At 45.6% G+C, this 13,841-nt stretch overlaps 1 protein-coding gene across 4 annotated transcripts in view; it reads right to left on the bottom strand.

The window, feature by feature from the left end:
• LOC143282905 (uncharacterized) overlaps positions 1–13,841 on the bottom strand; it is a 315,044-nt gene that overhangs the window by 246,095 nt on the left and 55,108 nt on the right. Inside the window, exon 1 of one of the 4 annotated variants that reach the window (XM_076588804.1) lies at positions 10,551–10,581. The exons of the other annotated variants lie outside the window; for them this stretch is intronic. Within the exon in view, the coding sequence (XP_076444919.1) occupies positions 10,551–10,566 (16 nt within the window). The 5' untranslated portion in view covers positions 10,567–10,581. Of the gene's footprint in view, positions 1–10,550; positions 10,582–13,841 lie in introns of those variants that run through there. 4 annotated transcript variants of the gene reach the window in all.

The raw sequence follows: 13,841 nt of genomic DNA, 5'->3' as shown, positions 1-13,841 counted from the left end.
AGACTCCATAAGAACGTTTGGAACAGGAGAGGCATCACCCTGAAAACGAAGCTCAAAGTATACAAGGCCATAGTTCTCATCACACTGCTCTATGGATGTGAATCATGGACGGTCTACAAACGCCACGCCAAAAAGCTGAACCACTTCCACACCACCAGCCTCAGAAAAACTTCTCAGCATAAAGTGGCAAGAGAAGATCCCTGACACAGAGGTGCTCACTCGTGCAAACTTGCCCAGCATCTACACTATCTTGATGCAGGCCCAGGTGCGCTGGGCAGGCCATGTAGTTCGCATGCCAGACCACCGGCCCCCCAAGAAACTGCTCTACGGTGAACTCCAACATGACAAGCGCTCCCATGGAGGCCAAAAGAAGCGCTTCAAAGACACTGAAAGCTTCTCTGAAGGCCTTCAACATCAGCCACGACACATGGGAGCTGAATGCAATGGATAGACCAAAGTGGCGTTCAGCTGTCCACAAAGGCGCCAAATCCTATGAGGCCAACAGAGTCGTTGCAGCAGAGCAACGCAGACAGGCCAGGAAAAGCAGTGCCAGCAAGTCCCCGACAGCCGCCACCATCCCCTGTCCACACTGTGTCAGAAACTTCCGGGCGCGGATTGGCCTGACCAGTCATCTGCGCACCCACAGAGCCCAACCCACCCACCCCCAGGATGACTAGATGGTCCTCGTCGATCCCGACGGATGAACCACATGTATATGTATATATATATATATATATATATATATATATATATATATATATATATATATATATATATATATATATATATATATATAGCTATATATTCATGTGTGTGTGTGTGTAAAAATTTGTGTATATATGTATATGTATATATATATATATATATATATTCATGTGTGTGAGTGTGTGTGTGTGTGTGTGTGTGTGTGTGTGTGTGTGTGTGTGTGTGTGTGTGTGTGTGTGCGTGTGTATGTGTTTGCACGCTTGTGTCAGTGTGTACGCGTATGTGGGTGCACGCAGATTTGCTGAGAGTGGCCTATTTTCGTTCTCGTTTTATTTTCCTTCTTCTTATCTTTCTCTTCATTATATTTTAAAATATTTACTTATTTGTTAGTCTTATTATTTCATTTCGTTTTATGTCAATGTTTTATACAAAGTAGGATAGGCTCTCAAGGCCTTATCAGCACGCCTGGTTCAAAGGTCAGGCATCCGCTGCACCCCCCTCCCCACCCCTACCCTTTTGTTTATTTTTTACGGCAGCGTGGTGTAGCGTATATGGATTTGTCCGCACCTTCTTGAAACTGAAAGATGATCTGAAACTCACAGCCCTCGTCCAGACGGATGCTGGGGTGATTGTCCCCTGCAGGTGTAATGAGAAGTCCTGGAGGCCCAGGTGAGGGGCCACTTGTTTGAAGATGACTGCTCTTGCAGACCTGCAAGTACTTGCAAGCTGCCTCTCATCAGCAGCAAAGGACTTTGGCCTGACCATCAGCCCCCAGAAAACAGGAGTAATGTTCCTGTCTACACCAGGCCTTGTCCCTCCAAAGCCTCAAATCCAAACAACTCTGAACAATGTAGATAATTTCACGTACCTGGAAAGCTGCCTTTTTCTGGGAAAGGCAAGTGCCTCCCTCGACAGGCTATGGACACGGTGTGGAGTCAAGGTGGCATCAAGCTGCCAGTCAACAAGGCAATAGTCGTCACCTCCCTGCTCTGCCGCTGTGAGGTATGGACGCTGTACAGGAAACAGTTCAGAGCGCTGGATCAATTCTACGGCCTGTGCGAATACCATGCTTGCGTAAGGTCATGGGCATCTCGCGGTGGGGCAGAGCCTCCCATAAAGAAGTGCTTCGCAGAGAAAAGATGACTGGAGTGGAAGCACTCCTCAAGAAATCCCAGCTTCGGTGGGTTGGACATGTTGTCCGATTGGATGACACGTGATTACCGAAGATATTCTTCTTCGTGCTGGTACCTGGCACAAGGAACTTCGGAAGACCACTGCTCCAAGGACGGCCTGAAAGCTTCCCTTGGGGCCTGTAGCATTCCCATTCTCTGTTGGGAAACCCGTGCCACTGACTAGTGCGCCTGGCGACTGGCTGCATACAAGGGAGTTCTGGCATTTGAGGAGGGGTGTCTTTAGAACCTCGACCAAAAGCGTCAAGTCGGCAAAATGGGGAGACGAGACCTACCATTTTGCTGATGCCTGCCCACAGTATGGTCGCATTTGTCCTTGGGCTGCATTCCCATCTCCGAAGTCGCTTTTTCATCAATAGCAATGGACTTCCACGATCTGGAACGTATCCTGCCTCACAACTTTGGGTCCGTGCGCGACAGCCCCTTGATACATAAAGTGCTTGTTATGCATCAGGACGCCTTTCGGAATCACTGAGGACTAACGAAAAATACCAAAGGAATTATAGAATGCCAAGGAAAGTTTGAATAATGTCACAGTATCTCTCTCTTTCATTCACACATACATCCGCACGAGCACACACACACACACACACACACACACACATATATATATATATATATATATGATTATATTCACACACTTATAAACTTAGCCCACAGGTATATAGTGTACAATGAACTGTGGTTAGCCACAGATATTGAAGTCAGGATACGTCTCTCCTCTTGTTACCACCCTCTGTTCGCCTTCATAGGGATCCCTTCATCTCTGAATGTTAGTCTTTGCTCCAGGGTTTCTGGTTGCTGAGAAATCGGTGATTTTGACGACGATTATGGTAATTATCACAATATCTATATACTATTGGAACAAGAAATAAAGCACACTTATTATTTTCAAAACTCAGTTTGCATATTCCACATTTCTAAGCGGAGAAGAGAATATCAATTGCTTTGTCTATGTATCTTTCCTTTCGATGTTGCGTTCAACACAGGAGATCGATGCCACAGTTCTTTTCTTCTTCTTCGTTCGTGGGCTGCAACTCCAACGTTCACTCGTGTGTATCACGAGAAGGCTTTTACGTGTAGGATCGTTTTTACCCCCGCCATGTAGGCAACCATACTCCGTTTTTGGGGGTATGCCACAGTTCAGTTTTCTAAATCAAGCAAGGAACCTCGGGAGTCATTCTTGACTTAAAACCTCAGTACGTGTGCTCAAGTGGTGGTCAGTCTGATACGCACAGTTAATTGTGAACTACGAATGGTTAAGAGAGTGCAAGTTCGTTGAGTGATACAAGCCGCATGCAGCGAACAATCCTGATTGTTTGTTGTTGTTTTTCCATCTTCACTGCCAGCACAGTGTCGGTGAGGGTATCGGTCTTTCTCCCAAAACTTCGGACCCTCGGTCCAACGCCTCAAAAAATGTTCTAAAAGTAAAGGCACCCCAAATACATTGTCACGACAGCTTGTGATACACGCAGTACCCTTGCAGGTTAAAGTTGGAGAAACGGCAGTCATGCATACAATTAGCGTATCGTCACCACCAACCTGACCACTCCCATGGCGAAATACGACAAGTGCATATTTCTAGCTGTTTAAAAAGTGCAAAATTTGGAACTAAACGTTCATGCACATGCCGTGAATGTTCTGTCAGGTCCGAGACGAATAGAAAGGTGTTCTTCCTCTGTAGCTGAAAGTTTAACGACCTATTGGCGAACTGCCCTTCACGGGTCAAGTCGTTCGTGGCTGTGGTCTTTAATGTGTTTTTACCAGTTACGTGAATTTGTACCCAGCTTCGCCCTTTGATGATTAATGCATGAGACGATTGACCAGTGAAATTGTTCGACTCAAAAGTCCGACCCTGGTCTCAGAGTAATATATTTCTCAGCTGGTCGAACTTCTCAAATCTTCATCTCGTATCGCATCAAACTCTGACGTCAGAGTGTAGACCTCCGCGCGAGTTTTATCGCGTGGATCCGCAGTGGGTCGTCGGCTGATTCTAATCACTCCGCTGTGGAGAGCCGAGTCTTTTCACCTCGAAACTCGGACAGAAGCCCAGCTTGGTGCCGAACAGCACGACGGGAGTATGGTCCGTGCGGCACTTCTGACAGTCAGCGGAGTAGACCTGCAGACATCACTCGGCCATTTGGCATTCACATATATGTATATCTATCAGATGTTGGTTTATGAAATGCCGATGTCCCACGGTTACCGACTGCTGTAAACGACGTTAGGGAAGAACTTAGGTACGCCATTCTCCCTACAAATCATCAGTTTCTATCAATACTTGTTTGCTCTCTCTCTCTGTGTGTGTGTGTGTGTGTGTGTGTGTGTGTGTGTGTGTGTGTGTGTGTGTGTGTGTGTGTGTGTGTGTGTGTGTGTGTGTGTGCGTGTGCGCGCGCGCGCTTCAGCAAAGTTATGTTTTGATTTATCAAACTTTTGATGAAACAGTTGACGAAAGAGGATTATGAAACCCAGCAACAGTCAATATAAAGACAAATGAATGGCAGAATTAAGTGTCGGTGCGAGGTGTAAATTGAAGACTTTGTGCTTGGTTTAACACTCTACTTTCCTTCTCTACCCCACTCCCTTTCCCCTGAAAGCTCACCCGTTCCACCGACCCCCCCGACTCCCCCCCAACGCCCCCGCCCCACACACACACATCCACCGACACCCCAAACCAAACCTGCCTGCGGTGATGAATCAGGGAGAAAAGGAAAAGTTTCTATCATCTTCCGCTGTGTGAAAGGCAGCAAAAGCAAGCAGTAAAGGAAGCAGCTAGCTTACTGTCTACAGCAGAGTCTGCCTTCATCACCCAGGTGAAACATTCCTCACTCCCGATACCTCTCCTTGCTGCTGTTGCTGTGTACAGCCATACAGCCAAATTCCTCTTCACCTGTGATCTTTGTGGGTTTTTTTTTTTTTTTTTTTGGGGGGGGGGGGGGTTCTTCTTTTTTCTTTCTTTCTCCTTCCTTTCCTCTCTTCCTCCACCCCTCTCCCTGCCCCGCTCCGCCCCTCGCACCCCCCTCCATCACCCTGGTCTTTCCCACAAACATCGTTTACACCCCCTACCTCAATCCACACCCCCTCCTCCCCCGCCCCCACCTCCCTACCCATTGGCACGTGCCGTTCATCTCCACACCGCGAATTACCTCCCTTTCTGGCGTCTTCACCCCCCCCCCCACGCCCCACCTTACCACAACCCGCCCATCACACCCTCCTCCCCTCCTCCCTCTCCCCTCCCTTCCCTTGTGGTTACCATCCTCCTCCTCCACCCCCCACGCCCCCCCCCCCTCTCTCTCTTTCTCACCTGAAGGGTCTTTTGAAGTGAGAGCGACATGCCTCCTTATCTTATATATTTTCCGAAAGTGCGAGTCGCCAAACAGTGCCAGCCAACCTGGTCTGCAAAAAAAGGTATCTCCTATCTCTTTTCCCTCACCCCCGCCACGCCGCGCCTCACTCTCGCATCCATTATTCATATATTTCTTTGTCTCCGTCTGTCTGTCTGTCTGTCTGTCTGTCTGTCTGTCTCCCTGCGTGGATGTATTTCCTGTACATATCACTTTCTGTGTATTCCTTTTGAGAGATAAATCATTGCTGTCTGTGTACGCTTACTGTACATCTGTTTAGCTAATTGACTGGGACAGAAAATGCTAAAATGATTTATATTGCACTTGGCAAATACAGAGTGAGGGCTTCCACAGAAGGGTTCCGGTACCTCACGGGCGGACTCATGCACGCACGCATGCACGGACGGGCACACACACACACACACACACACACACACACACACACACACACACACACTGAATTTGTCCAAACATTTGAGACAAATGTTCTCAAACGTACTCAACACTTGAAAAAGGTATTTTATTTACATACGTGTGTGTGTGTGTGTGTGTGTGTGTGTGTGTGTGTGTGTGTGTGTGTGTGTGTGTGTGTGTGTGTGTGTGTGTGTGTGTTCATTTGCCCCAAATATCTACGCTCCACCTTAGAAATAACCACACGTGAGTACTTTCAATGCTGCAAACAGCGCAGGTAAATGGGACCCCTCTCCGCGCCAACACAACTCTTCCCCCTACCCCTCTCCACAAGGAACCGCTCTGACAACGCGAGAAGAAGAAGAAGAAGAAGGGAATGAAAGACATCTTTTGGCAAACTTACACGTGGATGAGAACAGCAGGTTCCTCAGTCTTCTGTCCTTGACACACAGATAGACAGAAGGAAAGATAAGTGTAGATAGATAGACAGATAGAAGGAAAGATAAACAGGTAGACAGACAGATCGATAATTAGACAGACAGAAAGAAAGATACACGTCAAGACAGGTCGACAGGCAGATAGATAAATATGGAGAGACAAAAATACACATTGGGAGACAGAGACAGATTGACCAGAGACTGATCGACAAACAGAGAAATAGATTAAAAGACAGACACAATATACAGATCGATACATACAGATAGATAGATAGATAGATAAGTAGATAGACAGATAGATAGATAGACAGACAGATAGATAGATAGAAGACTCACGTGTCTGCATGAACTGACATCGTAGGTACGTACGCGAACGCAAACAGACAGCTCTCAATGTTTGTGAAAGAACGTATCGTTTGTATCTTCTGACAGAATCTGTCAACATATTCTTGTAACATATACATGCATTTGTGCGCGCATGTGTGTGTGTGTGTGTGTGTGTGTGTGTGTGTGTGTGTGTGTGCGTGTGCGTGCGTGTGTGTGTGTGTGCGTGCGTGCGTGTGTGTGTGTGTGTGTGTGTGCGTGCGTGCGTGCGTGCGTGCGTGCGTGCGTGCGTGTGCGTGCGGTGTGTGTGTGTGTGTGTGTGTGTGTGTGTGTGTGTGTCCCAACACCCTCTCTCCGCTCCTCACTAGAATTGTATTCGTGTCAGTGTATGTGTTCACAGAGATAGGAGTTGGTTTGCTAACTTCATTGTCTGAACAAAACCGAGCAAATGCGGCATTTTACACATGTACAGCATGGCATTTTACACATGTACATAATTCAAGAAAAAAGAAAAAGAAAAAAAAAAGAAAAGAAAAAGGGTATATAAATCACGAACTTGTGCAAAACGTTCGAGTTGTGCGTTTTGTATTACCTACAATAATCTTTCTCTTAGAAACTGGGTTGCGTTGTTAGAATACATATAAAATAACAATAGTGTTTTCTCTTTTTCTTTAAAAAAAAAGAGGTCTATCCCGTCTGTATCCCTCTCTGTCTCTTTCTTTACCTCCCATCCGTCCATTCTCTCTCTTTCAGCTCTAAGTTCTCTCTATCTCCCCCCCCTCTCTCTCTCTCTCATTCTCCCTCTCTCTCTCCCTCTCTTCCTCCCTCTCCCTTTTCTCTAACTCTGTCTCCCTCTTTCTCTCTCTTCACTGCCAAACCCATTATTGTACTCAGTGCAATGTACTCAGGAAACTTTCTTTCCCCCCCTTTCTTTCTTTCTTTCTTTCTTTGCTTTTTATTGTCGTCAGTTGTGTGTTTGTTTGTTTAGAGTCTGGCCAAGTCCCAGGGCGGTGAAGCGTCAGGTCGACCTGTCTAAATACCGAAACTCACCGCAGAAATAAATAGAGGCACGCGCATTATGGGTTCGTTGTCACTGTAAACATGGCGGGGCGGAGTGTGGTGGGCCAACAACTACCGTGCCAAAACACCGCACCACCACCACCACCACCACCCTCACCTCTCCCATCGTTTGATACCCCCCCCCATCCGCCCCCCCCCCCCCCCCCCCCCCCCCCCCCCCCCAACCTCCATCCAAACCCATCTTTACGAACATGCGTCAACAGAAATATCTTTGACATACTTTGGCAATTTGGCATCCACGCCATGGGTACATTTTTTAAAGGGGGCTGGAGAATGGGAGGAGGGTCCAGGCTTCTCCCCCCCCCCCCCCCCCCTCTCTCCCCCTCTTTCCTTTTTTCAAACCGCAGCGTAAATCAAAATAATAATGTTCTGGAAACATGGACATATGTAAAGACGTACACAAAGTCACGCACGTAGTATGGACGAACGCGCGCGCGCGCACACACACACACACACACACACACACACACACACACCGGGGCTAGAAACATGTGTGCTCATGCTTTCATACAGAAACATTTACAAAACACAAGCGATACTTAATTTGTTTTTGTATTTGTTTTCTTTTGTTTGTTTGTTGTTGTTTTTTGTTTGTTTTGTTTTTTTTGTGTTTTTTTTGTTTGTTTTTTTGGCTTGATATCATACATGTTTAGAGTCGGCGTTCGCTGGCTTCGTAAATACACAAAGACACAAACAAATATTCGCTGCCAGCTGATATGACTTCTGCTGTCACTCTGTCTTCTCAACAGATGTCCTGGACTATCAGAAGAACATACCACACAGTCCCTCCATTCCGTCACATGACACAGTACAAGATAACTCTTTCCCAACTAGGTTATCTACAGCCAGAGGTACATGAGTTTGCTTTTTTCCAAGTTTTTTTTTTTAATGCAGTCCGCACTGGTTTACACTATCTGTCATTCAACAGCTTGGCTGCGTGCTTTGCTGTAAGTGAGGGAGAACCTAACGATTGTAGGAGGCCGATTCACCTCGTCAAAATTAAAATGAAATCGCAGTTGAATGCTTCACAACCCTAAACATGGGTTGATATAATCGTCGAATAATGTTCTGCAAAGTCTTAGCCTATTCAGCCAACATACCAATCGGAATAATGACAAACTTTGCCGAGCATGTGCATCGCAGAGTGGCAGATACAGGCTCAGAAAAGCTGCAGTTAATTAATCCTTTTCCGTATTGAATGAACTGCGACCTGGAAAGTTCGAACGCGAAACGCAAATAACTCCAGAACACATTATTAGCCGACGCCGCAACAGTCAGTCGAAAAACGGTGGTAGATACCAGCAGTTGACACACTGTCTATAGTCACCATTATCTGCTTCACTCAGAAATGCGCACCACTCAGAAATGCGCAGATTTTTCCAGCTCCAGTGATAATAACTACATCATTTTTTCTGCTCTCGTGACGCCAGACTGTAAAAATGCTTCACAAGACTGGTGAATGTGTATTGTAAGCAAACATGACGTTCAGTAAATTACCTGAAGGAAAAAAAAAGACTTTTTTCCCTCGTCAGAACTAATGGGTTCAACATGGAAAGGAGAAAACCACTAACGTGCGTTCATAGAACACACACACACACACACACACACACACACTAACTCATGTATGTGCGTGTCTGTCTGTCTGTCTAAATGTGTGTCCGTGCGCGTGTCGTGTGTTTGTGTATTATGTCTGTTATACATACATCCGTCGTTTGTGTCCGTGCACTCGCCTTTGTGCACGTGTCACTGTCTGCACCTCACCAAAGACAGCAGTGTCCAGTACCCTTCAGTCTCTGTGGGACCACACAGTCCACGGGAACTAACAACACAACAGACCCACAGACCCACAGGCGTCAGTAGGAGGAAGCAGAAAGCTCCTCATCCCAACAGTTTCACTGCTCTGGACAAAGCCCAGCATTCTCACTTCTCCTCTCTCCTTGCACCTGAGGTGACAGCAAAGACCTCACGTGTCTGGGGGTCTGTTCTGACAGACAAGACGTGAGTGGCGGGTCATATGTGTAACTTGACTGTAATTCTTTATGGCACGTTTCCTCCTGTAAACTGTATGTGTCTAGTGCATCCTCCGTGGCATAAATTTACTGGCTTTTAACGCGATGGTTTATATGGTTTATCACACGGATGGTGTGGGTAATGCTTCTGAATAATGAGAAGGCTGTTAACTTGTTGAATGAACAATATCTTTTTTCAAGTAGACATATTTTTGTGGGGTTCAATGAAATTTTTTGGAGGGGGTAAGTCTTCTGGTGGGATGCGTTCTCTCTCTCTCCTCCCTCTGTCTCACACACACACACACACACACACACACACACACACACACACACACACACAAAGGCGGGTTTGAAACCTATAACCAAGCGGCGAGTCTGGCTGCCCACATCATAAACTATGCCACAAAGACAACGGCGACAACCCTGAGTTAACGACCATCGGGCCGAGACATATCCGCCTCACTTAGTTTTCACCCAGCCATCTGTAGCTGTAGATCTTGTCATGTGATAACCCTGATAGTCAGTGGTTATGGTCACGGCCCGTAACCCCCCTTTCCCCCTTCACCTCTCCCCCATCCCTCCACCATGGTCCTGTTCTCCACACACCCGCATAAACACACATACAGTGGAAGTTTCGGGACTGAGAACACAACAACATCAAGACACGGTTATTAGAAAATAAGAGCGACAGAAAGATGAAGAAAGAAACACGGCTCAAAACACTTCCTTTGTCGTGTCGTCAGTGACACAACTCCAACACACACACACACACACACACACACACACACACACACACACCGTGACACACCGTGACACACACACACTCGCATAAACATGCAGAGAGAGAAGGGGAGAGAGAGAGAGGTGGGTCGGTGGTGGGGGTGGGGGTGGGGTGGGGTCAGAGAGAATGATAGGGTAAGGGGGAGAGATAGAGTGAGACAGTGAGACATCAAGAAGAGGGTGGTGATGGTGGTGAGATATAAAGACGGACACAGAGACACAGGACTGACTGTTGAACTGATGACAATCATACACAGCAATACGACTTACTTGAGTTCGCATCCATTGTAGCCGACTACACCTGCGAAGTAAATACGGTCCGGATTATACAGACACTCCCATGGCGCAGTACCGGTGGCCGCCAAACAACACACACTATCATACACACCCCAATCGCAACTTGTATCTCTCAGTCACCAGGGATCATATTCCGTGAAATGTGTTATGAACACGGGTGATCTATCTAAATCCTCCTTGCTCATTTTCAACCGTAAGTCAAAATTTTGTTGTGGAAAGTCCGTCGAAAAACGAAAACATTAAATCCACCTTTTTCGTCAGACACTTCTGTTCACTTCGTGGTTTTCTTTCTCTTGAGATTCCTTTCTTTATTTCCGATTTGTTCTTTGCGTGTTCGTTTACTTCTTTTACTTCTTGCTGTCCTCGATTTTTTTTCCTGTTTTTGTTTGTTTGTTTGTTGGCTGTATCCTAACTTCAGTTGTGAGCATCCATATATATGGTAATTGTTTGGGTCGGTTTCATAACAGATCTAAACATCGTACTCTTTTCCCCATTTCCATCCCACTCTGTTCCCCTTGTTCAGTCAGTCAGTTAAGAAGGAAGTGCAACACTCAGTGACATATCAATCAGAAAAACCACTGACATTTCTCCCCTTTAAACTGACGAAAAGTCACCATTTTCCTACATATCCGGCTGTATCAGTACAAATCAGCCACGGCGAAACATGACCATAATTACAAGCCAATATTATAAACAAAGAAAAGAAAAAGGATTAGCCGTAGCAAGAAAAGAAAACACGTAGGGGGAGGACTTTGGAACAGAGATCACCCTGACAGACAAAACGATCACATTATGGCTCCCACACATCACAGATCAGTTAGTGAGGAACACAGGACTCAGGTTACAAAGAGAACGACGCATCGTGAAGAAGAACCAACCCGCCTCACAGAGCCACACACACACACCACCACCACCACCACAATGAATCGGACTCCATCCAAAGGCCCTGAACATAGGTGCAGACTCTTTGCTCAGTCCACCAGCACAACAGCCCATGCACTCACCGCCACGCCACAGTACACCCCCATGGACTCCAGTAAAACGAGAAGACTTCGGGGAGGAGGGGAGGGGAGGGGAGGGGAGGGAACTCTCCACACAGGACGGATCGAGCAGATGAAGAAGGCAGCCACAGATACGGGGAGGTAATTGATAACAGACAAAACACTCCTCCGTTCGTCCCCCCACCTCCTCCCACTCCCCACCTTTCCCCCATCTGTATGTGCGCCTCACGTCCCCCCCCCTTTCCCTGGCAACCCCTTCCTTCCTCCACCCCACCCCCCCTCCCCCACCTGGTCCGGCATCCCAGGAAAGCAGGTGCTGAAGTAGGCAGGGTGAGGGAGGGTACAGCGGTGGCCAATAAACAATGCCACGTCTTCTCTCCCTGTCCCTCCATCAGCAGGCAGTGCACAGGTGAGCCGAACGGCCTCCCTCTCGCTCCCCCTGTGTGTGTGTGTGTGTGTGTGTGTGTGTGTGTGTGTGTGTGTGTGTGTGTGTGTCTGTGTGTGTCTGTGTGTGTGTCTGTGTGTGTCTGTGTCTGTGTCTGTGTGTCTGTGAGAGAGAGAGAGAGAACAAGAACAAGAACAAGAACAAGAACAAAATTTTATTCCATAGGCCTCCGGCCCCTAGAAACAAAAAGAACAATGTAGAATGCCTATTAAGGAAAAACGAAAACATGAAACAAGCCATGCATGCAAGAAAGTGGAATTTCCTAAACCTACAGATTTTCATTCAGTTATTTTCACAACTGACAGCCAGTACAGAGGGCATTACACATCTATATTTCCTACGAAATTGTTTCGAATTTTCAATGCATAAAAGATATAAATTCCTAGGTTCCTAGTAATTGTGGTAGAGATTGTATGCTACAATAGTCCAGGTATTTATCTCTAATTTCGGAATACAAAGGACAAACACAAATTATATGTTCCTCATCCTCCGTGACTGCACATAAACTGCAAAGTTTATCCTGATTATTGTTGAAAAATGATTTCAAAGTAGCTCCTTTAAAAGGTAATAGTCCCAAGCGTAATTTGACAATACAGTCTCTGAAACATTTTATGTTCACAAAATCAAAGTATCTTTCATTTTCAAAGGTAAATTTAAATGTTCTATAGTAATTATACATATTTTTCTGCATTACGGAGCTTTCCCATTCTTGTACGTAAATATATGTTACATGTTGTTTAAGCAAAGAAATAAAAGATTTTTCGCACCCAACCCCTTGTTGCAGCCAGACGTATCCAAACCCTAGGCTAAAGAATGTATCTTTTATGCGAGAGACCCAACACTTTTTGCAACTGTTGTCAAGAGTAACTAGCATGGTATATGCCTGTGTGGGGAGACGTCTGTTATCCATTTTTATTACTTTTAACCAGTATCTGATACATCTGACTGCACTGTTGACATATAATGGGTAGCGACCTGTCTCTCCATACACAAACTTATTTGGTGTTTTCAGTGGTACATTAAGATATCTTTTAATTGCAAGTGTGTGGACTTTCTCAATATTTTCCAGTCTTTGTAATCCCCATACTTCTGAAGAATACAATAGAACAGGCTGAATTTGGGTATCAAAAATTTTAAAGAAACATGCTTTAGTCATTTCACTTAACTTACATACTTAACACAATCGAAACAAGCTCGTTTGCCTTTGATAGCCAATGCATCTACCCCTTTGCAAACACTCATTTTTGTAGAAAAAATAAAACCCAAATAGTTGTACTCATTTACAACTTCTAGATCATTTCCATCAAGATTCCATTTCTCATATCTACTAAAAAAAAACAACCCTTTCTAAAAACCATTACCTTTGTTTTGTCTTTGTTTATGTTCAAATGTAGGTCTTTACATGCACTGTTAAGAATATCAATTTGATTCTGAAGACCTCGTGGTGTATCTGCAATGAGAACTATGTCATCCGCAAACAACAACAAGAACAGTGGGAGTACATTTGGAAGCAGTTGGATGCCATGAACACCATTAGCTTCTAAGGCAGTTGCAATGTCATTTATGAATATTGAAAATAATACTGGACTAAGAATGCAGCCTTGTCGCACTCTAACAAGACAGCCAAAAAAATCTGTTAGCGTATTGCCCACCCTCACACAAGACACCACAGACTTATAAATGGCAAGGATAGCATTAATAAATTTCCCAGACAACCCATTATTTTTCAATATTTCCATCAGGGGTCCTCGTTGAACAGAGTCAAAGGCCTTCTTTAGATCTACAAAGCATGCATATAATTTACCACCTCTTTTCGAA

This window comes from Babylonia areolata, chromosome 1 (genome assembly GCF_041734735.1).
Source record: "Babylonia areolata isolate BAREFJ2019XMU chromosome 1, ASM4173473v1, whole genome shotgun sequence".
NCBI classification, from domain to species: domain Eukaryota; kingdom Metazoa; phylum Mollusca; class Gastropoda; order Neogastropoda; family Buccinidae; genus Babylonia; species Babylonia areolata.
The sequence above is the reverse complement of the archived record's forward strand: the minus strand, read 5'-3'. Positions and strand labels throughout refer to the sequence as shown.